The 25,859-nt window shown below is 45.9% G+C and overlaps 1 protein-coding gene across 1 annotated transcript in view; it reads left to right on the forward strand.

Moving 5' to 3' along the window:
- Positions 1-25,859, forward strand: part of tmprss7 (transmembrane serine protease 7) — a 126,145-nt gene that overhangs the window by 81,639 nt on the left and 18,647 nt on the right. Inside the window, exons 13-15 of the mRNA XM_070893614.1 lie at positions 22,698-22,808; positions 22,890-23,006; positions 23,445-23,616. Of these exons, the coding sequence (XP_070749715.1) occupies positions 22,698-22,808; positions 22,890-23,006; positions 23,445-23,616 (400 nt within the window). The remainder of the gene's footprint in view (positions 1-22,697; positions 22,809-22,889; positions 23,007-23,444; positions 23,617-25,859) is intronic.

Below are 25,859 nucleotides of genomic sequence, written 5' to 3' on the forward strand. Positions count from 1 at the left end.
CTGGAGAAAAAGTACCAGGCAAATTAATGGGACTAAAGGTGGACAAATCCCAAGGACCTGATGGCCTGCAACCTAGGGTCTTAAAAGAAGTGGCTGCAGAGATAGTGGAAGCATTGGTTGTAATCTACCAAAATTCCCTGGATTCTGGAGAGGTCCCAATGGATTGGAAAACTGCAAATGTAACCCCTCTATTTAAGAATGTAGGGACAAAGAAAGCAGGAAACTATAGACCAGTTAGCCTAACATCTGTCATTGGGAAAATGCTGGAATCCATTATTAATGAAGTAGTAGGTCATTTAGAAAATCATAATACAGTCAAGCAGAGTCAGCATGGTTTTATGAAAGGGAAATCATGTTTGACAAATTTGCTGGAGTTCTTTGAGGATGTAATGAACAGAGTGGATCAAGGGGAACCAATAGATGTGGTGTATTTGGATTTCCAGAAGGCATTCGATAAGGTGCCATATAAAAGGTTACTGCAGAAGATAAGAGCTCACGGGGTTGGGGGTAATATATTAGCATGGATAGAGAATTGGCCACCTAACAGAAAACAGAAAGTCAGGATAAATGCGTCATTTTCAGGTTGGCAAAATGTAACTAGTGTGGTGCCACAGGGATCAGTGCTGGGCCTCAACTATTTACAATCTATATTAATGACTTGGATGAAGGGACCTAATGTGTATCTGTAAAGCATCCCAAGGGATCCCAGCAACCCTTGGGAGCACTGTATATAAGCCGACCCCTAAAGCCTGTTCCTCACTCTGGAGTGTCTTAATAAAGACTGAGGTCACTGTTACTTTAACCTCCCTGTGTGCAGTCTCATCTGTGTTAAGAACACAATAACTGGCAACGAGCATACGAATCCAATGCAAAGATGCAGCAAACTGTGGGCATCCTGGAGAAGTTCGCGGAGGGTGAGGACTGGGAAGCATACGTCAAACGGCTAGACCAGTACTTTGTAGCTAACGAGCTGGACGGAGAAGGAAGCGCTGAAAAAAGGAGAGCGGTCCTCCTCACGGTCTGCAGGGCACCGACCTACAGCCTCATGAAGAATCTGCTGACTCCGGTGAAACCCACACATAAGTCATATGAGGAGCTGTGTACACTGATTCGGGAGCATCTTAACCCGAGGGAGTACGTGCTGATGGCGAGGTATCAGTTCGACACGTGCCAGCGATCTGAAGGTCAGGAAGTGGCTAGCTATGTTGCCCAGCTAAGGCGACTTGCAGGACAATGTGAGTTTGATGGCTACCTGGAGCAAATGCTCATAGACTGTTTTGTACTGGGCATTGGCCACGAGACCATCCGACGAAAACTTTTGACTGTAGAGACACCGACCCTCAGTCAGGCACAGGCGTTTATGCCCACCGGTGATAACACCAAACAAATCTCTCAGCACACAAGTGCTAGCAATGTTCATAAATTAACTGGAACTATGTTTGCGAGCAGAAATGTACAGGGCAGGAACCACGAGTCTACAACTGCTAGCAGACCTCAGATGACCCAGATGACTCAGAGTCCGCAACAAAGGATGAATGCAAGGCAATTCACACCTTGTTGGTGTTGTGGAGGCTTCCATTCAGCCTATTCATGCCACTTCAAAGGATATGTTTGCAAGAGCTGTGGAACAAAGGGGCACCTCCAACGAGCTTGCAGACGAGCTGCAAGCTCTGCAAAACCTGCTAACCACCATGTGGCAGAGGAAGATAAGTCCATGGTGGATCAAAGCAATTTCGAGCCTCAGAGAGAGAAGGCAGATGCTGAAGTACACGCGGTGCACACATTTTCAATGAAATGTCCACCTATAATGCTTAATGTAAAATTGAATGGCTTACCCATAGCCATGGAACTATACACTGGTGCTAGTCAATCCATTATGAGTAAAAAGATGTTTGAGAGACTGGGTGCAATAAGGCACTCAGACCAGCCCTGAACCCCATCCACACGAAACTGAGAACGTACATCAAAGAGCTTATCACTGTCCTGGGCAGCGCCATGATCAAGGTCACCTACGAGAGCACGGTGCACAAACTGCCACTCTGGATTGTCCCGGGCGATGGCCCCACACTGCTTAGAAGGAGCTGGCTGGGTAAAATCTGCTGGAACTGGGATGACATCAGTGCTCTATCACATGTCGATGAGGCCTCATGTACCCAAGTTGTTAAGAAATTTCCTTCCCTTTTTGAGCCAGGCATTGGAAACTTTTCCGGGGCGAAGGTGCGGATTCACTTGGTCCCAGAGGCATGACCCATTCACCACAAGGCACGAGCAGTATCTCACATGATGAGGGAGAGAGTGGAAATCGAGCTGGACAGGCTGCAACGTGAGGGCATCATCTCCCCAGTGGAATTCAGTGAGTGGGCCAGCCCGATTGTTCCTGTACTCAAAAGTGATGGCACAGTCAGGATTTGCGGCGATTATAAAGTAACTATTAATCGTTTCTCACTACAGGACCAATACCCACTAACTAAGGCAGACGACCTATTTGCGGCGCTGGCAGGAGGCAAGACGTTCACCAAGCTCGACCTGACTTTGGCCTACATGATGCAGGAGCTGGAGGAGTCTTCGAAGGGCCTCACCTGCATCAACATGCACAAGGGACTGTTCATCTACAACAGATGCCCGTTTGGAATTCGGTCGGCTGCAGCGATCTTCCAGAGAAACATGGAGAGCCTACTCAAGTTGGTACCACGCACGGTGGTGTTTCAGGACGACATATTGGTCACGGGTCGGGACACCGTCGAGCACCTACAAAACCTGGAAGAGGTTCTCCAGCGACTGGATCGCGTAGGGCTACGGCTGAAGAGGTCGAAATGTGTCTTCATGGCAACAGAAGTGGAGTTTTTGGGGAGAAAGATCGCGGCGGACGGCTTTCGGCCCACAGACGCCAAGACAGAGACTATCAGGAACGCGCCCAGGCCACAGAACATTACGGAGCTGCGGTCGTTCCTGGGACTCCTCAACTATTTTGGTAACTTCCTACCGGGGTTAAGCACCCTTTTACAGCCCCGACATATGGTATTGCGTAAAGGTGAGAACTGGGTATGGGGAAAAAAAACCAAGTCATTGCTTTTGAGAAAGCCAGAAACATTTTATGCTCCAACAAGCTGCTTGTATTGTACAACCCGTGTAAAAGACTTGTGCTAGCCTGTGACGTGTCATCGTATGGAGTCGGGTGTGTATTACAACAAGCTAACGTTGTGGGGAAGTTGCAACCTGTCGCCTATGCCTCCAGGAGTTTGTCTAAGGCCGAGAGTGCCTACAGCATGATTGAGAAAGAGGCATTAGCGTGTGTGCTCGGGGTAAAGAAAATGCATCAGTACTTGTTTGACCTCAAATTTGAGCTGGAAACTGATTACAAGCCCCTCATATCCTTGTTCACTGAAAACAAGGGGATAAATACTAATGCCTCAGCCCGCATACAAAGGTGGGCACTCGCGCTATCAGCATATAACTATACCGCCAGGCACCGAGAATTGTGTGGATGCTCTCAGTCGGCTACCATTGCCCACCACGGGGGTGGAAATGGCGCAGCCTGCAAACCTGTTGATGGTGGCACAGCCCGCAGACTTGTTGATGGTCATGGAAGCGTTTGAAAATGATAAATCACCTGTCACGGCCCACGGGATTGGACTTAGACCAGCCAAGATCCTCTGCTGTCCCTAGTTAAAAACTGTGTACTGCATGGGAGCTGGGCCAGCATTACCGTTGAAATGCAAGAGCCAATCAAGCCTTTCCAGCGGCGAAAGGATGAGCTGTCCATGCAGGCAGACTGCCTGTTGTGGGGTAACCGTGTAGTGCTACCCAAAAAGGGCAGGGAAACGTTCATCTCGGATCTCCACAGCACACACCCGAGTATAGTAATGATGAAAGCGATAGCCAGATCCCATGTGTGGTGGCCCGGTATCGACTCTGACTTAGAGTCCTGTGTACGGCAATGCAGCGTGTGTGCTCAGTTGAGCAATGCGCTTAGAGAGGCACCGTTAAGTTTGTGGTCCTGGCCCTCCAGACCATGGTCAAGGATCAATGTCGATTATGCGGGCCCGTTTCTCGGTAAAATGTTCCTGGTGGTGGTGGATATTTTTTCAAAATGGATTGAATGTGAAATAATGTTGGGAAGCACCGCCACCGCCACCATTGAAAGACTGAGGGCCATGTTTGCCACCCACGACCTGCCTGACATACTGGTCAGTGACAACGGGCCATGTTTCACCAATGCCGAATTTAAAGAATTCATGACCTGCAATGGGATCAAACATGTCACTTCGACCCCGTTTAAACCAGCCTCCAATGGGCAGGCAGAGCGGGCAGTACAAAGAATCAAACAGAGCCTTAAACAAGTCACAGAAAGCTTACTCCAAACCCGCCTGTCCCGAATACTGCTCAGCTACTGCACGAGACCCCAGTCGCTCACAGGGCTGGCTGAGCTACTCATGAAAAGGACACTTAAAACCAGACTCTCGCTGGTTCACCCCAACCTGCATGATCAGGTAAATAGCAGGTGGCAGCAACAATATGTAAACGATGGTCGCGCCACAGTGTCACGGGAAATTGATCTGAATGACCCTGTGTATGTGCTAAACTATGGACATGGTCCCAAGTGGATCGCGGGCACGGTGATAGCTAGAGAAGGGAGTAGGGTGTTTGTAGTCAAACTAGACAATGGACAAATTTGCAGAAAGCACCTGGACCAAACGAGGCTGCGGTTCACAGACTGCCCCGAACAACCCACAGCAGACACCACCTTTTTCGAGCCCACAACACACACCCAAGGATCAATGACTCTACGCCGGACCAGGAAATTGAACCCATCACGCCCAACAGCCAAGCAAGGCCAGGCTCATCCAGCAGCCCTGCAGGGCCAACAAAACGCCAGCCCAGCGAGGGCACAGCCAACACACCAGAACAGACATTTGTACCGAGGCAGTCCACCAGGGAAAGAAAGGCTCCCGACCGCCTCACTTGTAAATAGTTTTCACTTTGACTTTGCGGGGGGAGTGATGTTGTGTATCTGTACAACCTGCATTCCCATGTTCCACCGCCAGGGAGCGCATCCCCTGAAGTCCCAAGGGATCCCAGCAACCCTTGGGAGCACTGTATATAAGCTGGCCCCTAAGGCCTGTTCCTCACTCTGGGGTGTATTAATAAAGACTGAGGTCACTGTTACTTTAACCTCCCTGTGTGCAGTCTCATTGTGTTAGGAACACAATAGGACAGTGTAATATAGCCAAATTTGCTGATGATACAAAGATGGGTGGGAAAGCAAATTGTGAGAAGGACACAAAAAATCTGCAATGGGATATACACAGGCTAAGTGAGTGGGCAAAAATTTGGCAGATGTAGTACAATGTGGGAAACTATGAGTTTATTCACTTTGGTAGGAAAAATAAAAAAGCAAAGTCTTATTTCAATGGGGAGAGGTTACAAAATTCTGTGGTACAGAGGGATCTGGGGGTTCTTGTACTTGAAACACAAAAAGTTAGCATGCAAGTACAGCAAGTAATTAGGAAAGCAAATGTAATGTTGGCCTTTATTGCAAAGGGGCATCGAGTATAACAGTAGGGAAGTCCTGCTGCAACTGTACAGAGCATTGGTGGGACCACACCTGGAGTACTGTCTACATTTTTGGTCTCCTTATTTAAGGATGGATTTACTTTCATTGGAGGCAGTTCATAGAAGGTTCATGAGGTTGATTGCTGAGATGAAGGGGTTGTCATATGAAGAAAGGTTGAGCAGGTTGGGCCTATACTCATTGGAGTTTAGAAGAATGAGAGGTGATCATATTGAAACATATAAGATTCTGAGGGGGCTTGACAGGGTAGACGCAGAGAGGATATTTCCCCTCGTGGGGGAATCTAGAACTAGGGGGCATAGTTTCAGAATAAGGGGTAGCCCACTTAACACGGAGATGAGGAGGAATTTCATCTCTGAGGGTCGTGAATCTTTGGAATTCTCTACCCCAGAGAGCTGTGGAGTCTGGGTCATTGAATATATTTAAGGTGAAGATAAACAGATTTTTGAATGATAAGGGAGACAAGGTTTATATGGAATGGGCGGGCAAGTGGAGTTGAGGCCAAGATCAGATCAGCCGTGATTTTATTGAATGGCGGAGCAGGCTCGAGGTGCGAAATGACCTACTCTTGCCCCTATTTCTTATGTTCCTATGTTCTGAGAAGGGCTGGCAGTACCTGTACAATCAAACTGCAAGGAGAGCAAGGTGGGCAATAGCAGGGCTGAAGATGAGAACTATAAGCAAAGGCTTTCTAAATGTATTGTAGGTCATCATGTAAGACAAGAGACTGAGCCAGGATATTGCCAAAAGATTATAAACCCATTGTTACGGAGAGATTTTTGGTATGCAATTAAGTGGTGTGTACCTTTCTCCTGTTGTTGCTTCCATTTGAGAATGGTGGTATTAAGAGATCTTGGGGGCTAAATTGGATAGCTCCTGAAAATGGGCGCGGGTATCTTGATGCGCGAACAACCCTCGCCCATTGGATTTAATGTTGGCAGTACGTCATCTACGTGTTGCCTGCACATTTATATGATTTCTGCGTGCAGCCAGCACCGTTGATTGGCTGCATGCATCAGCAGGCGGCCCAAAATTGTACCTTGCTAAACTTAGTTAAAGCTAGCCTGCACTGCTTAAAGCTAGCCTGTATTGCTTAAAGGGGAGGCGCATTGTGGCTGGAGCTGGTGCTGGGAATCCTATGAGAACAGGATCTGAACTGGATAGGACAAAAGAATGGCTGAACCTGGGAGAGCGTGGGTACACAGATTTTCCGACAGTGCACTGGAGGTCTTGATGGAGGAGTTGGAAAGGAGGAGAGACGTCCTGTATCTGCAGGGGGTCAGGAGATCTGCCAGACGCCTGGTGAAAATGCAGTGGGAGCAGATAGCCGTGGAGGTCAATGCCAGAAGTCTAGCGCCGAGGACCTGGAGGAGACAGTGCTGGCCAATATCTGAACGGCCATTGCCGAGACCGTGGTCAGCGGTGGGGCTGAAACCATTGAAGATGACAGTATCCTCATACCTAATCCTCCTTCTCACACCCACTTCTTCCTCATCCCACACTCTCTTCTGTCTTGCATGCTGCAGATGGTGTAAGCATGCATCTCTTACTTTCTCCCCCTCCCCTCACCACAACCCTACCCTTGTGCCTTTTTCCTTTCAGATACCCAAGAAGTGCAACTTGATGTCACTAAAAGTCAGAGCGCTGCAGTGGAAGCTCAGATTGAAGTCATGCAACTTCAGTCCTCTGCCATCATGGCATGCAGATTACGACGATTTCTAGGTACTGCCACTGGGGGAGTGGCAGTGGCTCTGTGAAGCAGGAGCTTGCTGTCCTCTCAGGATGACAGCATTTATCCTCCCACCCTTTCCACTCCGTCAGTGCCCTTGCCTGTCAACCTGCCAGCCCAGACTGTTGGTGCCCATGACGACGTGGGGCAGTCTGAAGCTACGCCTTCTAGGCCCAGAGCTGCTCGAGATCGGCCTCCACGGCCCTCTGCCGTCTCCCCCATGTAAAGTCAGCAGCCTTCCATCAGCTATGCTGCTGCCACTGGGCTGGCACTGTGTGTGGGAGCACTAGAACAGGCAAAGGCACACGGAAGACAGGCACTAAGGGAATGCACAAGGGTGATTAGTTTACATTTGTATGCAATATGGCACGATTTCATTTACAAATTTGGTTTGGAATGTGTATTTTGTGGTGGCTTTTATTTTTGCATTGTGGCCAAGTGACAGAGGGAAGATAAAGAGTGTGGGACTATTGTTGAATGGAGAATTGAGGTTGTGGTTACTGGTATCGCACTCAAATGAGTTCTTCACATACAGCCCAGGCAGAACCGGGCTGTCTAGGTTGCTGCCTCCCTATCTCGTCCTCATCCTGCTCCTGAGCTTCTGGCATAGGCTGTCCCCTCATGATGGCAAGGTTGTGCAGCATACCACCAAAAATCTTGAGACCCGCTCAGTTGAGTACTGCAGGGCTCCTCCAGAACAGCAGTCATGATGTCTTCACTTTGTGACAGTCGGCTGTGCTAGCTGCCTTTCAGCCACCACGGCAAACCAAAGGGTGGTTACTGGGTGAGAAGGGCTCTCTGCTGATGACGTGGCTCGTGACTTGGCATCGGAAGCATTGTTTCAGTATGTCAATGGTCTGCTCTATCAAATTTTGTGTGGCAGCATGGCTCCCATTGTATGCATGCTGTGCACCTGTGTGTAGATTGTGAACCCAAGTCACAAGCCATATCGTCAGCAGAGAGCCCTTGTCACCCAGTAACCACCCTTTGGTTTGCCGTGGTGGTTGAAGTGCAGCTAGCACAGCCAACTGTCGCAAAGTGAAGGCATCATGACTGCTGCCAGGATACTGATTTGCATGGTGTGCTACCTATGGTTATGTATCAGCTGGATGTTGAGGGAATGGAATCCCTTTCGATTCCGATACATGTCAGAGGTGCAGTTGTGGCTGCAGATTTCAGCCACCTCCTTACTGAAGCACAGACATCTCACCGACTGTTCCTTGCTGAGGATCATGTTGGAGAATTGCTTCCTGAATGCCCTGGGTGGATATGATCTCTTGCTGAGAGCCCTTCTCCCCCTCCTTCTCCTCCCTCTTCTAGCACTTGGTCCTGCTCTGCGTGGCCTCTGCTCATTCTCCCAGTCATGCTCTATTCCAACAACAACAACTTGTATTTATATAGCACCTTTAACATAGCAAAACATCTCAAGGCACTTTACAGGAGTATTATAGGACAAAGCAAATAAATTTGACACCGAGCCATAAAGAAGAAATTAGGGCAGATGCTTAAAAGCTTCGTCAAAGAGGTTGGTTTTGAGGAGCAACTTAAAGGAGGAAAGAGAGGCAGAGAGGTTTAGGCAGGGAGTTCCAGAGCTTAGGGCCAAGGCAGCTGAAGGAACGGCCACCAATCGTTGAGCAGTTATAATCAAGGATACTCAAGAGGGCAGAATTTGAGGAGCGCAGACATTTTGGGGGGTGGGGGAGGGGGTTGTGAGGCTGAAGGAGATTACAGGGATTCCAAGAGGAAAGCCTACTAATGCATCCAAGTTTCGGAGGAACTGGTTTGTGCAAAAGCCTTGACCTTAGGAAAAAGGCCTTCAGCACCTGCCACACCATTCAGGATGTCCCAAAGTGCTTTGAGTCCAATTGATAATTTTGAAGTGTAGTCACATTGTTACACAGGCAAATTTGTACACCGTGAGGTTCCACAAACAGCAAAATAAATTGGATGACGAATTGATCCGTTTTTGGTGAGGCAAAAATGTTGGTCACATCACTAGGGCTGGGAATTTCTTTAGAGCTCCTCCCATTCCACCACTATAACTTCACCAGAAGTGCAGCAGAAACCCCACTCACATGCATAAATGGGGGTTCTGGCACACTTCCAGCAAGGTTACAGCGGCGGAGCAGGAGCATCTCTAAGGACATTTCTGGAGTAGGAGACTTCCCTGCATTTCCTATAGTGCCATGGAATGTTTTAATATCCGCCTAAGCATTTTAATATCTCATTTGAGAAGCCTCCACCTCTGACAACACAACAGTCGCTCCGTACTGCATTGGAGTGTCAACCTAGATCATGTGATCACGGGAGGGAGGGCGGCTGGGTGGGGTGGGTGTTAAACATACAACCTTTTGACTCACAACAAGAGTGCTACTATTGTAAAATAAATAATAATAATAATGCCTGTGGTATCATCATCATCATAGGCAGTCCCTCGGAATCGAGGAAGACTTGCTTCCACTCCTAAAGTGAGTTCTTTGGTGGCTGAACAGTCCAATACAAAAGCTACAGATCCTGTCACAGGTGGAACAGACATTCGTCGAGGGAAGGGGTGGGTGGGACTGGCTTGCCGCGTGCTCCTTCCGCTGCCTGCGCTTGACCTCTTCACGATTTTTGCGTTGAGACTCGAAGACCTCATCGCCCTCCCGGATGCACTTTCTCCACCCAGGGCAGTCTTCGGCCAGGGTCACCCAGATGTCAGTGGTGATGTCGTACTTTACCAGGGAGGCTTTGAGGGTGTCCTTGTAACGTTTCCGCTGCCCACCTTTGGCTCGTTTGCCATGAAGGAGCTCCGCATAGAGTATTTGCTTAGGCAGTCTCGTGTCTGGCTTGCTAACTATGTGGCCAGCCCAGCGAAGCTGATTGAGTGTGGTCAGTGCTTCAATATTGGGGGTGTGAGCCTGGACGAGGACACTGAGGTTGGTGCACCTGTCCTCCCAGGGGATTTGCAGGATCTTGCGGAGACATCGTTGGTGATGTATCTCCAGCGACTTGAGGTGCCTTCTATACATCATCCATTCCTCTGATTCATACAGGAGGGCGGGTATTACTACAGCCCTATAGACCATAAGCTTGGTGGTAGATTTGAGGGCCTGGTCTTCGAAAATTATTTTCCTCAGACGGCCGAAGGCTGCACTGGCACACTGGAGGCGATGTTGAATCTCCGCATCAATGTCTGCCTTTATTGATAGGAGGCTCCCGAGATATGGGAAATGGTCCACGTTGTTGAGGGCCGCACCGTGAATCTTGATGACTGGAGAGCAGTGCTGTGCAGCGAGGGCAGGCTGGTGGAGGAACTTTGTCTCACAGACGCTAAGCGTAAGGCCCATTCTTTCATATGCCTTGGTGAATACATTGACTATATCCTGGAGTTCAGCCTCAGAATATGTGCAGACGCAGGCATCGTCCGCGTACTGAAGCTCAACGATAGAGGTTGGGGTGATCTTAGACCTGGCCTGGAGGTGGCGTAGGTTAAACAGCTTCCCTCTGGTTCTGTACTTTAGTTCCACTCCAGCGGGGAGCTTGTTGACTGTGAGGTGGAGCATGGCGGCTAGGAAGATTGAGAAGAGGGTTGGAGCGATGACTCAGCCCTGTTTAGAAACATAGAAACATAGAAACATAGAAAATAGGTGTAGGAGTAGGCCATTCAGCCCTTCTAGCCTGCACCACCATTCAATGAGTTCATGGCTGAACATGCAACTTCAGTACCCCCTTCCTGCTTTCTCGCCATACCCCTTGATCCCCCTAGTAGTAAGGACTTCATCTAACTCCCTTTTGAATATATTTAGTGAATTGGCCTCAACTACTTTCTGTGGTAGAGAATTCCACAGGTTCACCACTCTCTGGGTGAAGAAGTTTCTCCTCATCTCGGTCCTAAATGGCTTACCCCTTATCCTTAGACTGTGACCCCTGGTTCTGGACTTCCCCAACATTGGGAACATTCTTCCTGCATCTAACCCGTCTAAACCCGTCAGAATTTTAAACCTTTCTATGAGGTCCCCTCTCATTCTTCTGAACTCCAGTGAATACAAGCCAAGTTGATCCAGTCTTTCTTGATAGGTCAGTCCCACTATCCCGGGAATTAGTCTGGTGAATCTTCGCTGCACTCCCTCAATAGCAAGAATGTCCTTCCTCAAGTTAGGAGACCAAAACTGTACACAATACTCCAGGTGTGGCCTCACCAAGGCCCTGTACAACTGTAGCAAAACCTCCCTGCCCCTGTACTCAAATCCCCTCGCTATGAAGGCCAACATGCCATTTGCTTTCTTAACCGCCTGCTGTACCTGCATGCCAACCTTCAATGACTGATGTACCATGACACCCAGGTCTCGTTGCACCTCCCCTTTTCCTAATCTGTCACCATTCAGATAATAGTCTGTCTCTCTGTTTTTACCAGCAAAGTGGATAACCTCACATTTATCCACATTATACTTCATCTGCCATGCATTTGCCCACTCACCTAACCTATCCAAGTCACTCTGCAGCCTCATAGCATCCTCCTCGCAGCTCACACTGCCACCCAACTTAGTGTCATCTGCAAATTTGGAGATACTACATTTAATCCCCTCATCTAAATCATTAATGTACAATGTAAACAGCTGGGGCCCCCGCACAGAACCTTGCGGTACCCCACTAGTCACTGCCTGCCATTCTGAAAAGTACCCATTTACTCCTACTCTTTGCTTCCTGTCTGACAACCAGTTCTCAATCCACGTCAGCACACTACCCCCAATCCCATGTGCTTTAACTTTGCACATTAATCTCTTGTGTGGGACCTTGTCGAAAGCCTTCTGAAAGTCCAAATATACCACATCAACTGGTTCTCCCTTGTCCACTTTACTGGAAACATCCTCAAAAAATTCCAGAAGATTTGTCAAGCATGATTTCCCTTTCACAAATCCATGCTGACTTGGACCTATCATGTCACCTTTTTCCAAATGCGCTGCTATGACATCCTTAATAATTGATTCCATCATTTTACCCACTACTGAGGTCAGGCTGACCAGTCTATAATTCCCTGTTTTCTCTCTCCCTCCTTTTTTAAAAAGTGGGGTTACATTGGCTACCCTCCACTCGATAGGAACTGATCCAGAGTCAATGGAATGTTGGAAAATGACTGTCAATGCATCCGCTATTTCCAAGGCCACCTCCTTAAGTACTCTGGGATGCAGTCCATCAGGCCCTGGGGATTTATCGGCCTTCAATCCCATCAATTTCCCCAACACAATTTCCCGACTAATAAAGATTTCCCTCAGTTCCTCCTCCTTACTAGACCCTCTGACCCCTTTTATATCCGGAAGGTTGTTTGTGTCCTCCTTAGTGAATACTGAACCAAAGTACTTGTTCAATTGGTCTGTCATTTCTTTGTTCCCCGTTATGACTTCCCCTGATTCTAACTGCAGGGGACCTACGTTTGTCTTTACTAACCTTTTTCTCTTTACAAATCTATAGAAACTTTTGCAATCCGCCTTAATGTTCCCTGCAAGCTTCTTCTCGTACTCCATTTTCCCTGCCCTAATCAAACCCTTTGTCCTCCTCTGCTGAGTTCTAAATTTCTCCCAGTCCCCGGGTTCGCTGCTATTTCTGACCAATTTGTATGCCACTTCCTTGGCTTTAATACTATCCCTGATTTCGCTTGATAGCCACAGTTGAGCCACCTTCCCTTATTTATTTTTACGCCAGACAGGAATGTACAATTGTTGTAGTTCATCCATGCGGTCTCTAAATGTCTGCCATTGCCCATCCACAGTCAACCCCTTAAGTATCATTCGCCAATCTATCCTAGCCAATTCACACCTCATACCTTCAAAGTTACCCTTCTTTAAGTTCTGGACCATGGTCTCTGAATTAACTGTTTCATTCTCCATCCTAATGCAGAATTCCACCATATTATGGTCACTCTTCCCCAAGGGGCCTCGCACAATGAGATTGCTAATTAATCCTCTCTCATTACACAACACCCAGTCTAAGATGGCCTCCCCCCTAGTTGGTTCCTCGACATATTGGTCTAGAAAACCATCCCTTATGCACTCCAGGAAATCCTCCTCCACCATATTGCTTCCAGTTTGGCTAGCCCAATCTATGTGCATATTAAAGTCACCCAAGATAACTGCTGCACCTTTATTGCATGCACCCCTAATTTCCTGTTTGATGCCCTCCCCAACATCACTACTACTGTTTGGAGGTCTGTACACAACTCCCACTAACGTTTTTTGCCATTTGGTGTTCTGCAGCTCTACCCATATAGATTCCACATCATCCAAGCTAATGTCTTTCCTAACTATTGCATTAATCTCCTCTTTAACCAGCAATGCAACCCCACCTCCTTTTCCTTTTATTCTATCCTTCCTGAATGTTGAATACCCCTGGATGTTTGACCCCGGCCCGGACATGAATTGGGTCTGTAATTGATCCATTGGTAAGGATCATGGCCCGCATGTCGTCGTGGAACAGGCGAAGGATGTTGACAAACTTTTGGGGGCATCCGAAATGGAGGAGGACGCTCCATAGACTTTCACGGCTGACAGTGTCAAAGGCCTTTGTAAGATTGAAAAAGGCCACGTATAAGGGCTGGCGCTGCTCCCTGCATTTTTCCTGCAGCTGTCGCGCTGCAAAGGCTGCACACAAGCACCCGATACAGCAAAATTTGTTCAAATGATATCTGCTCGATAAGACACCTGCTGTAGCCCAGCTCTTCATTCGGGTAGTGTCTAACTGGTGAATATTTGATTCCCAATTAATTTGAACCCGAGAACAGAGGGAGTCATTGAGTTTGATTAATCTCCATTATTTATTCAATTACATGATTCAGTGCTAGCTAACCTTTCCTACATTTGTTACATTATGTAAAATAGACTTCACATTAATATGCATATATCCACGCAGACAAGGGGTTCTTCTCCCGGAGGCGATCATCCTCTAGCAAGCCGTTCATTTCTCTTATCCCTCGACAGCGATTTAACCTGTCTTCTTCAGGCTTTTCTAACCCTCTTGATATGACCAGTTCTCATGGCTTACTTATTTTACTGACGGGAGGACGTGACGTTGAAAATAGTCTTCTGTGGTAGCGCAAAATGGGTGATAACAAATTAATAGCCCATTTTTCACCCCGCCCAATTTCCATTGGAAAAAAAGGTCGGGCAAGGTGTAAAACAAGCTGCCAATTCGCCATTACCTGTTCTGCGCTGCCACTGAAGACCAATTTCACCCCCTTGGTCCCTGTATTTACTAACAGGCCTTTATTTTCAAGAGTTATGTCCAGATCTATTTGCTTACACTCTGCTTCATATACTCCCAGTGTCCTTCATTATTCTTCAGCAATTTATACATCTTCGTAAACATTCGTTCTCTACATATCAGAATTTTGAACAATTGTCTTTACGTCAGTAATGTTGCGATCTCACTGGAGCCATTGCAACCATAACCCGTATCCTTCTTTTGCAGGCACATATATTTTAATTGGCTTGGGCATTTACCATGTAGTTCAATATTTAGAGAAACTTAACCCTTTACCATGTAGTTCAATTTTTAGAGATTCGTAATTTTAGTTAACATGGAGTAATGATTCATAATAAACATAATTTATACAACACTATCGCTGAGGCAAGCTAACATTTGACAATAAATCAAGTAAGGGGCGTTTACAACGGAAGATATAAAGACATTTAGTTCACACAATTGATTCGGAAGAAATTAAGCATAATGCTCACTAGGAATATTTTAATTTCCTCATTACAGGCTACTTAGGAATGCAGTATTGGATTAATGAACCCACCTAAAATATTTGCTGAGTTGGCTTCTTCCATCATGACACTCCCTTGTGTTTCTTTTGTACCATTCTAACCGTAATGTCCAGTATCACCTCTTTCCACAAAATGCAGCTCTGGAGTCTGTGCAGCCACACCCTGTCTCTAGACAGTATCACATAATTTTGTGTCACCTCACAAAACATTACAAGTAAAGGTTCACAGAATATGAAGCTCTACACAAGAACACAAGAAATAGGAGCAGAAGTAGGCCATTTGGCCCGTTGAGCCTGCTCCGCTATTTAATAAGATCATGGCTGATCTGGTCATGGACTCAGTTCCACTTCCCTGCCTGCTCCCCATAACCCTTTATTCCCTTATCACTCAAAAATCTGTCTATCTCCACCTTAAATATATTAAATGACCCAGCCTCCACAGCTCTCTGGGATTTACAACCTTCTGAGAGAAAAAATTCCTCCTCATCTCAGTTTTAAATGGGTGGTCCCCTTATTTTGAGGCTATACACCCTAGTTTTAGTTTCGCCTATGAGTGAAAATATACTCTTTGCATCCAACTTGTCCAGCTCCCTCATTGGGCTCAAGTTTTGACTTGAGTTGCTTCTATTTTTTTGGAGCAACTAGTTAAGAATGGAGTATCTTAGAAATTGTAATTCTTGGCATTTAGTTTGCTCTAATTCTAGTGAGTTAGAATAGTTTTGTTTTAGAACAGTTTTTTTTTCAAAAGGGGGAGTGTCCAGCCACTTACACATGTTTTGCAAATTTAGGCAGCGAAACTAACTTAGAATGGAGTAAGTGTAGATTTTTTATGCTCAGAAAAACCTTGCCGACACTTATAAATCAGGCATAGGGAACGAGAGATGGGAGAGGGTGGAAGGGGGGTTTACAAACATTAAACACTTCACTTTTACAAATAAAGAGCCATCATCATTAATAAATGATAAATAAATCAATAAATCAACCAATAAATCAATTTTAAAAAATCAATCAATAAATAAAAAATTAAGTTTCTACTCACCTACTGCAGCACCGGGAGCCCTCCAACAGCATGCTGGGATGCCTCCCGCCCCCAATCCCCCCACCCCCCCCCAGTGTCTCACTCTGTGTCTCTGTCAGTGTCTCTCTGTGTTTCTGACAGCGAGGGGTGGGGGGAGTGAGGGGGAGGGAGGGAGGAGGGAGGAGGGGGGTGGGGGGAGGAGGAGGGAGGGGGTGGAGGAGGGGGAGGGAGGAGGGGGAGAGGAGGAAGGGCTGAACCGGGGGGCGGGGGACAGGCTGAATGGGAGGGAGGGGGGGAGGCTGAACGAGAGGGAGGGCGGGAGGCTGAATGGGAGGGAGGGAGGGAGGGAGGAAGGCTGAATGGGAGGGGTGGGGAGAGGCTGAATGGGATGGAGGGGGGAGGCTGAACGGGAGGGGGGGATGAATGCGAGGGAGGGATGGAGGCTGAACGGGAGGGAGGGGGGGAGAGGCTGAATGGAGGCTGAACGGGAGGGAGGGAGGGGGGGGAGGATGAACAGGAGGGAGGGTGGGAGGCAGAACTGGGGGGGTGCTGAATGGAAGCTGAACTGCAGAGCGTCGGGCTGCACATACTGCACATGCGCGCACACTCTAGTGGGAGCTGAACGGGAGGGAGGGAGGGAGGCTGAACGGGAGGGGGGGAGGATGAAGGGGAGAGAGGAGGGGAGGATGAATGAGAGGGGGTGGGGAGGCCCTGTTTTCAGCACCGGGACCTGGCTCCGCTCCCACACCTTGTGTTGCGCTATGCTGAGACCGAAGATGTCCTGAGGAGCTCGGAGAATCACAAGGTAAGTTTTTGGCCCACTTTTTATTCCAAAAAGTCGGCTCACCTTATGGAGGTGCGCTGTTTTTACAGAGGGCGGAAACTTGGGCCCAATATCTTATATGTTTCGATAAGATCACCTCTCAATCTTCTGAACAATGAGGATAGACCCAAACTACTCAACCTATTTTCATAAGTCAACACCCTCATCTCTGGAATCAACCTAGTGAACCTTCTCTGAACAGCCTCCAAAGCAAGTATATTCTTTCTTAAATACAGAGACCAAAACTGCACGCAATACTCCAGGTGTGACCTCACCAATATCCTGTACAGTTATAGCAGGACTTCTCTGCTTTTATACTCTATCCCCCTTGCAATAAAGGCCAACTTTCCATTTGCCTTCCTGATTACTTGCTGTACCTGCATACTCACGTTTTGTGTTTCATGCACAAGGACCCCGAGGTCACTCTGTACTGAAGCACTTTGCAATTTTTCTCCATTTAAATTATAAACTGCTGATCTATTTTTTCTGCCAAAGTGGATAACCTCACGCTTACCTATATTACACTCTATCTGCCAAATTTTTGCCCACTCACTTAGCCTGTCTATATCCCTTTGCAGATTTTTTGTGTCCTCCTCACAATTTGCTTTCCCACCCATCTTTGTATCATCAGCAAACTTGACTACATTAAACTCGGCCCCTTCATCCAAGTCATTAATATAGATTGTAAATAGTTGTGGCCCCAGCACCGATCCCTGCAGCACCCCACTAGTTACTGTTTGCCAACCGGAAAATGATCCGTTTATCCCGAACCTGTTTTCTGTTAGCTTGCCAATCCTCAATCCTTGCTAATATATTACCCCCAACCCCGTGAACTTTTATCTTGTGCAATAACCTTTTATGTGGCACCTTATCAAATGCCTTCTGGAAATCCAAATACACCACATCCACTGGTTCCCCTTTATCCACCCTACTCATTACATCCTCAAAGAACTCCAGCAAATTTGTCAAACGTGATTTCCCTTTTATAAAACTATGCTGACTCTGCTTGATTGAATTATGCTTTTCTAAATGTCCTGCTACTGCTTCCTTAATAATGGATGCCACCATTTTCCCAATGACAGATGTTAAGCTAACCGGTCGAAAGTTTCCTGCTTTTGTCTGCCTCCTTTTTTAAATAGGGGCATTACATTTGCGGTTTTCCAATCTGCTGGGACCTCCCCAGAATTCAGGGAATTTTGGTATCTCTGCAGCCACTTCTTTTAGGACCCTAGGATATAAGCCATCAGGTCCAGATGATTTATCCGCTTTTAGTCCCATTATTTTACTGAGTACTATTCTTTAGTTATAGTGATTGTATTAAGTTCCTCCCTTTCTATAGCCCCTTGATTATCCGCTATTGGGATGTTTTTAGTGTCTTCTACCATGAAGACCGATACAAAATATTTGTTCAACGTCTCTGCCATTTCCCTGTTCCCCATTATTAATTCCCCAGTCTCATCCTCTCGGGGAACCAACATTTACTTTAGCCACTCATTTCCTTTTTATATAGCTGTAGAAACTCGTACTATCTGTTTTTATATTTTATGCTAGTTTACTTTCATAATCTATCTTCCCTCTATTATTTTTTTTAGTCGATCTTTGCTGGCTTTTAAAACTTTCCCAATCCTTTGGCCTCCCACTAGTCTTGACCACATTGTATGCCCTTGTTTTCAGTTTGATACCATCTCTTATTTCTTTAGTTAGCCACGGATAGTCATCCCTTCTCTTATAGCCTTTCCTTCTCATTGGGATATATATTTGTTGAGAGTTATGAAATATCTCCTTAAATGTCTGCCACTGCTCATCAACCGTCCCACTTTTTAATCTATTTTCCCCATCCACTCCAGCCAACTCTGCCTTCATACCTTTGTAGTTTATTTTATTTAAGCTTGGGTCACTGGTTAGAGATCCAACTTTCTCACCCTCCAACTAAATTTGAAATTCAACTATGTTATGGTCACTCATTTCTAGAGATTCCTTTACTAGGAGATTGTTTATTAATCCTGTCTCATTACACAGTACCAGATCTAAGATAGCCTGATCTCTGGTTGGTTCCGCAACGTACTGTTCAAGGAAACTAACCCGGATACACTCTATGAACTCTTCCTCAAGGCTACTCTGGCCAATTTACGTTGTCCAATCAACGTGAAGGTTAAAATCGCCATTCCTTTTTTACAAGCCTCCATTATTTCTTGATTTATACTTTGTCCAACATTGCTGCTACTGTTAATGGGCCTATAGACTACGCCCACCAGCCACTTTTCCCCCTTATTATTCCTTATCTCCACCCAAACTGATTCAACATCTTGATCTTATGAGCCAATATTGTTTCTCACTAACGCACTGATCGCATCCTTTGTTAACAGAGCTACCCCAGCTACTTTTCCTTTCTGTCTGTCCTTCTGAATTGTCAAATACTCCTGAATATTTAGTTCCCAGCCTTGGTCGCATTGCAACCACTTCTCTGTAATAACGATCAGATCATACCCATTCGTATCTATTTGTACTGTCAACTCATCTATTTTGTTACGAATGCTGCGTGCTTTTAAAAAGCTTTTAAATTTGTTTTTTACTCTTTTTTCCTGCTTTGACTCCAATTTCTGATTCACTTTTATGTTTATACATTCTGTCCCTTCCTGTCATGCTCTGGTTTTCATTTCCCCCAGTGCTACCCTGTTCTATTGCCTTCTCCTTATTCTATTGCCTTCTCCTTATTCTTTGACTTTTCGCTCAACTGAACCTTCGCCCCAATATGTAGTTTAAAGACCTCGCTACATCTCCAGTAACATGCCATTCAAGCAGTATAGCTCTCTATTGTGCACCAAGTTGTACCCTGCTCAGAGGGACATTAGGCTGGATTGTGCACCCAATGACTATGAATGGGTGCCAAATTTAACTACTCTCTTGGGGCAATGTCCCAGTATATTTAATTTGATTCCAGAACTTCCTCTGAAGATTACCTTGGTAAATGTGACGTCCAGCTTGGAACTGAACAATAAAGACTAGAAAGGGTGATCGCTGGTCTGAACTGAATAAGCTCACCGTCATCACGGTGGTGACAGGGGTTTTATAAATGTCCTCAGCACCCCTGTGTTAGAGAGATGAAATTCAGCAAGACCACCACCCAGATTTGCACTACCTATATGTATCTGTATTTGTGTATGAGTATACATATGTAATCTTATTAAAAGCTCTGACAAATTAATTCTGATAACTAGTTTCGTCATTTACTGACTATTATGAGGTTTTAGCTATAATCACTTGTGCCCTCAGTTGTCTTGGTTGTAAGTTCTGCATAAACCTCCGGCTTCCCCACTTCATTCTTCTCCTTGAAGGCCCTCCTTAAAGCCTACTCCTTTGACCAAGCTTTTAATCATCCCTCCTAATATCTCCTCTTTTGGCTCGGTGTCAATTTTTGTCTGATTACTCTCCTGTAAAGCATCTTGAAATTTTTTCCAATGTTAAAGGCGCTATATAAATTCAAGTTGTTGTTGTTGATCAGGGATAATGTTTATCATAGCAATGTGTTTGTAATAATGAAGATCAACAATACTTTTTCCTCTTTGTCTGTAAATAATTATAGAACATAATACGACACTTGAGATAATACATTTGTTGTTATAATACTTTGTTTTTCTACTATTTTAGTACTACATTTTGTAAAAAAAAGGCCTTGAAATTAGTGTTAATATTACAGTACAAGTAATTAGCCAATTGTATGCAATTTCTTTGTCCTCTCTTTCCATGAATGAGAGTTTCCATTTATTTTAAATGGCCTGATGTCGCTATTAAAATAATAGACAAAGAAAATTTATACAAATAAGCATCCATATAATAGTTGCAGTGTAATTTCAAGGCCTATAAGAACATAAGAACATAAGAAATAGGAGCAGGAGTAGGCCATACGGCCCCTCAAGCCTGCTCCGCCATTTAAAAAGATCATGGCTGATCCGATCATGGACTCAGGTCCACTTCCCTGCCCGCTCCCCATACCCCTTATCAGTTAAGAAACTGTCTATTCTGCCTTAAATTTATTCAATGTCCCAGCTTCCACAGCTCTCTGAGGCAGCGAATTCCACAGATCTACAACCCTCTGAGAGAAGAAATTTCTCCTCATCCCAGTTTTAAATGAGCGGCCCCTTATTCTAAGATTATGCCCTCTAGTTCTAGTCTCCCCTATCAGTGGAAACATTCTCTTTGCACCTGCCTTGTCAAGCCCCTTCATAATCTTATACGTTTCGATAAGATCACCTCTCATTCTTCTGAATTCCAATAAGTGAAGGCCCAACCTACTCAACCTTTCCTCATAAGTCAACCCCCTCATCTCCAGAATCAACCTACTGAACCTTCTCTGAACTGCCTCCAAAGCAAGCATAACCTTTCGTAAATATGGAGCTCAAAATTGCCTGGACTTGCTCTGTTTTTTTTGGAGCAACTTGATTTTTCTGGAGTATCTTAAAAATCCCCATTTTGCACATTCAATTTGTGCCAGTGTAAGTGAGTTAGTTAAGATTTTTTTAGTTTTTTTTCCCAAAAGGTTGGCGTTACCAGCCATCTACGCCCGTTTTGGCCATTTAGGCCACTTTGGACAGCTAATAGTTACTCCAAACTAACTTAGGCCAGAGTATGTGGCCACTTGTGGCCGCACAGAAAACCCTTGCGGAGAGTTAAGAAATCTGTGCAGGTAGGTACATGTGAGACCATTCGGCAAGAGATAGGGGTGGGAAGGGAAGCGGAGAGGGCCTTGCAAAGCACAAAACAAAGCACAACAAGTAGTAAGCATTCAAGAAGACATAAAAACATTCAAGAAGAAATAAAAAATAAAACTAAGTCCTACCTTCCTATCAAAACTCGGCCCGGGAATTCAGCAGGCCGGCCGGTGCAGGAGGCCACTCGGCCGGGGATAGGTGAGGGACGACCGGGAGAACACAGGGAACTGCCCGCTGACATCGAAACAGAAGACACAGGCTGGCTGGCTGCAGATTGCCAAAGTTCTGCGCAACTGCGCATGCGGCACACTCCAATGCGCATGTGGAGAGCTGCCAGCACTGTTTCTGGCGCAGGGCCCTATCTCCGCTCCCGAATCGACAAGCCCCGGGAGAGGCAACACATTGGCCAGAATTGGGAGAGTTTTTTCGCCGCCCTTTTCATCCTACAAAAGCGGCGCAACTCCGGTGAGCGCGTCAAAAATCTGCAGGGGCCAATTTTGAGCCCATGGAAACCAAAACTGCATGGAGTGTTCCAGGTGTGGCCTCACCAATACCCTGTATAACTGTTGCAAGACTTCCCTGCTTTTATACTCCATCCCCTTTGCAATAAAGGCCAAGATTCCATTGGCCTTCCTGATCACTTGCTGTATCTGCACACTATCCTTTTGTGTTTCATGCACATGTACCCCCAGGTCCTGCTGTACTGCAGCACTTTGCAATCTTTCTCCATTTAAATAATAACTTGCTCTTTGATTTATTCTGCCGAAGTGCATGACCTCACACTTTCCAACATTATACTCCATCTGCCAAATTTTTGCCCACTCACTTAGCCTGTCTATGTCCTTTTGCAGATTTTTTGTGTCCTCCTCACACATTGCTTTTCCTCTGTGACTACAGGGACATATTTTCCAGCATAGTTATTTAAACTTGTATGTTTTTTAAATTATTTATAAGTTACAGAATAGTGTTAATGAAAAACAGATTTTGCTAAAAATGAAAAACATAATAAGTGTCACATTCATTCCTACTAAAGTCTCCCAAATAAAGAGGTTATATATATATATTATATAACATGCTATTCATTTTATTTATGTTTTTAATTCAGCTCCCCCACCAAAAGTGTGCAACACAAGTTTTCCGCGGCAACATCACTACTTCACCTGTAATGGAGTCAAAGACTGCGAGAATGGGACCGATGAACTTAATTGCACAGTCTGTGAGTATTTAAATAACATGCGTAAAATATACAGAGTGATTTATATTTTTTAAATTCTAAAGTCTCAATCATCATTTTCAGCTGTGCCCTGCACAAACATCACCTATAAATGTAAGAATAATCTGTGTATTCAGAAGAGGAATGCTAAATGTGATAGAACTGTAGACTGCTTGGATGGAAGTGATGAAATGAGCTGTGGTGAGTACCAGAGCTGTTATATGGGGGAATTTACTATTGAACATTAATTCACCCTACTTGTATAACTGTGGCGAAATTAAAAATTCACCTACCATTCCACAGCGGAGTTTCCTTAAAATCCATTTTGATTTTGAGGAATTATTGTCTGACATAGAAGCTGATCTTAAGCAATTTAAGGGTCATTAAGACACTTTAGATGGTTAATTGCCATCAATTTGGAAATACTACATATTCTGATATACAGTATCAACTTACCACTAGTGGTAAGTTAATATTCCCAGTTAAATGTTATTAGAAACTATTCAGATTGATTACCTGAATGAGCAGGAAGAATGCTTGTTCAATGGTTATAATGTGACTGCATGTGGATCAAAGCTCAAGCATTGACCACAGTTTCCAGTTTTGCTATAATTGTTTGTTTTCATTTTTTCCATGCAGATTGTGGTAATAAGAGGCCGCAGGACAGTCGAATCGTGGGAGGATCCAATGCTCGAGCTGGAGATTGGCCTTGGCAAGTCAGCCTTCACTTTTCTGGGTCACCATATTGTGGGGCTTCAGTAATAACAAAGGAGTGGCTTTTATCTGCAGCTCATTGCTTTCAAGGGGAAAAGTAAGTTATGAGATTATTATTACCCCAAATTCTGAGTGTTTTTGGCACACAAATGGTGTAGTTCTGGTATAGAGGATAGAATTTAGGACGTAAGTCAGATATAATATGTCCTTACTATACAGTATAAATGCACACGAGGCCCATACTTGAGAGAAGGTCACTGTGTGACCAGTAACCTTTATTAGCCAGCACTGAAGTGATGAAGGTGGGTGGAGCTTCCCCTTTTATACCTGAAAGTCCAGGTTAGGAGTGTCTCCCACAAGTTCACCACCAAGTGATCAGTGTTCTTACGGTGTACAACTTAGGTCAGTTTATGCATGGGTTACAATGATAGTTGAATACATGACATCACCTCCCCACAAAGTCTTATTGGGATCACAGGTTAAGTCTCTCTAGTGGTTTACGCTCTCTTGTAGAACGCCTGAGTTGGGGCTCCAGTTGTTGGGCGCTGGCCTGAGTGTCTGCTGTTTACGGTGCCTCAGGCCTGTCCGGACTACCCACAGTGACTGGGCTCTCCTCCGCTTGGTTCCGGTGTTCGGTCACCTCTGGAGCAGTGAACTTTACATCGTGTTCTTCCTCTGCTTCTTCTATGGGGTTGCTGAACCTCCTTTTTGTTTGATCCACATGTTTGCGGCAGATTTGTCCATTGGTAAGTTTAACTACCAGAATCCTATTCCCCTCTTTGGCAATCACAGTGCCTGCGAGCCATTTAGGCCCTGCAGTGTATTTGAGGACAAAGACAGGGTCATTGACATCAATACATCGCGCCCTCGCATTCCTGTCATGGTAGTCACATTGTGACTGGCGCCTGCTCTCGACAATTTCTTTCATGGTGGGGTGTATAAGGGATAACCTGGTTTTGAGCGTCCTTTTCATTAGCAGCTCTGCGGGTGGGACCCCTGTGAGCGAGTGTGGTCGGGATCTATTGGCCAACAGGAGGCGTGATAAGCGGCTTTGTAGGGAACCCCCTTGGATTCTGAGCATCCCCTGTTTGATTATCTGCACTGCTCGTTCCGCCTGGCCATTTGAGGCCGGCTTGAACGGTGCCGTTCTGACATGGTTGGTACCATTTCCTGCCATGAAGTCCTGGAATTCAATGCTTGTAAAGCATGGGCCATTGTCGCTGACCAAGACATCCGGTAGACCATGGGCGGCGAACATTGCCCATAGACTTTCTACCATGGCAGAGGATGTAAATGAATTGAGAATGTCACACTCGATCCATTTGGAGTAGGCGTCTACTACAACCAAAAACATTTTTCCCATGAAAGGACCTGCGTAGTCCACATGGATGCATGACCATGGCTTGGCGGGCCAGGACCAGGGGCTAAGGGGGGCTTTCCTGGGTGCATTGCCCAGCTGGGCACACGTGTTGCACTTGCGAACACAAAGTTCCAGGTCTGCATCTATCCCTGGCCACCAAACATGTGACCTGGCAATTGCCTTCATCATGACAATGCCCGGGAGCTCATTGTGGAGTTCTCTGATGAACATCTGTCTGCCCATCTGGGGCATGACTACTCGGTTTCCCCATAGTAGGCAATTGGCTTGAATCGAAAGTTCATCCTTGCGCCTGTGAAATGGTTTGAATTCCTCAGGGCATGCCCCGTACGCGGCTGCCCAGTCCCCATTCAGGACACATTTCTTGACTAAAGACAGTAGCGGGTCTCTATTTGTCCAGACTTTAATCTGACGGGCTGTTACTGGTGAGCCGACACTTTCGAAAGCTTCAACAGCCATGACCATCTCAGCACCATGCTCGGTAGCCCCCTCAGTGGTGGCTAGTGGGAGCCTGCTGAGTGCATCGGCGCAATTTTCTGTGCCCGGTCTGTGCCGAATTGTATAGTCATAGGCGACTAACTTGAGTGCCCAGTTATGTATGCGGGTCGATGCATTTGCATTTATGGCCTTGTTGTCGGCCAAAAGGGACGTTAGGGGTTTGTGATCTGTCTCCAGCTCAAATTTCCTGCCAAACAGCATATACACATGCAATCACTTCCTTTTCTACCATCCCGTAGCCCTGTTCAGCCTGGGACAGACTTCTGGAGGCATAAGCTACCGGCTGTAACTGACCCTTGGCATTAACATGCTGCAACACACACCCGACCCCATAGGACGACGCATCGCAAGTTAAAACGAGTTTCTTACATGGGTCATATAGCGTTAACAGATTGTTGGAGCATAACAAATTCCGTGCTCTATCAAAAGCTCTTTCCTGGCTGTCCCCCCAGACCCATTCGCGA

Source organism: Pristiophorus japonicus, chromosome 11, assembly GCF_044704955.1.
Source record: "Pristiophorus japonicus isolate sPriJap1 chromosome 11, sPriJap1.hap1, whole genome shotgun sequence".
Lineage (NCBI taxonomy): Eukaryota > Metazoa > Chordata > Chondrichthyes > Pristiophoridae > Pristiophorus > Pristiophorus japonicus.